Source organism: Phalaenopsis equestris, unplaced genomic scaffold (genome assembly GCF_001263595.1).
Source record: "Phalaenopsis equestris unplaced genomic scaffold, ASM126359v1 Scaffold001116, whole genome shotgun sequence".
Taxonomy (NCBI): Eukaryota; Viridiplantae; Streptophyta; class Magnoliopsida; order Asparagales; family Orchidaceae; genus Phalaenopsis; species Phalaenopsis equestris.
In genome coordinates this window covers 689,970-691,052 of record NW_018165555.1, presented here as the reverse complement: position 1 = coordinate 691,052, position 1,083 = coordinate 689,970, and the positions used below count along the sequence as shown (strand labels likewise).

At 32.8% G+C, this 1,083-nt stretch overlaps 1 protein-coding gene across 1 annotated transcript in view; it reads left to right on the top strand.

Annotated features, from left to right (window-relative positions):
* Positions 1–661: 661 nt before the first annotated feature.
* The window catches only part of LOC110033248 (beta-glucosidase 12-like), a 13,999-nt gene continuing 13,577 nt past the window's right edge, over positions 662–1,083 (top strand). Inside the window, 1 exon segment of the mRNA XM_020737172.1 lies at positions 662–901. Coding sequence (XP_020592831.1) covers positions 734–901 — 168 coding nt within the window. The 5' untranslated portion in view covers positions 662–733.

Below are 1,083 nucleotides of genomic sequence, written 5' to 3'. Positions count from 1 at the left end.
GTGATGGTCGGTGAGAATAGGTGTACATCTCTGCATAAGGTGTCCGTATGAAATAATTTTTCTACAAATGAGATCATAGGTCCCAAAAAAAATCAACAATGTAGTTCTTTGGTGTTTTAAACATTTGCATGAAAGATTAGATTTCACTTACAGAAAGTTATAGCAGTATTTTTTATGTGATATTAATAATTCGAATGTTATTCATGAAATTTTTACTATAAGATTTGTGAATAAATAAGAATTGTGTTCTATGCAAGTAAATGCTCCATTAATTTAATATTGTGAGTTTTGCTACATTTTATAAATGAATTCATATAAAAATTAATTAATTTGGCCGTTTTTTTTTGGTCCGAAAAAAAAAAGGTTAAACAAATTTATAAATTTTTTAATAAATTTACTTATTTATAAATTAAACTATAATTTTTTTTGTTTTTTTGGGTAGAATGAGGCCATCGGGCATAGCCCAAATCCACATCGCTAAAGAACAGATTACAAGTGGGACAGATTACGACTGTTTCCAAACAGGAAAACAAAAAAACAAAACAAATAAATGTAACGCATGGAAAAAATATGCCCCGCGGATGCCCTTAAGGTGCGGCACCCCCCACCATTTGTACCCTTATGAAGTCTCATAGAAACTAGATATAAATGGAAGTAGATTGGGCTGCTTGAGTATCTTCTCTCTGCCTGCATCCTCTTCTTTAAGTACATTGGGCTTCTGCTCAATTAACAAATGGAGTTTGGAGGAGTCATGAGATCTTATAACCATCTTCTTATTCTTATCTCTATCCTCCTCTTTTCACTTGTTGGAGGAATTACGGCAGTTGCCAGAGGCGGAGAGCTTCGCCGGAAAGACTTTCCCGGCGACTTCATCTTCGGAACAGCCTCCTCAGCCTATCAGGTGTGTTTCAGAGACCGGGGGAGAATTTATATCTGTGAAATAATAGCTCATAGTAGGTGAAACAGTTTTTTAAAAAGGCACAATTAAATTGTATCTTAAATTAAAAAAGTAAAATTTAGTGTTATTTCACGTTACAATTTTCTATCTAAAAAATACATCGTATAAATTTGAATATATATATA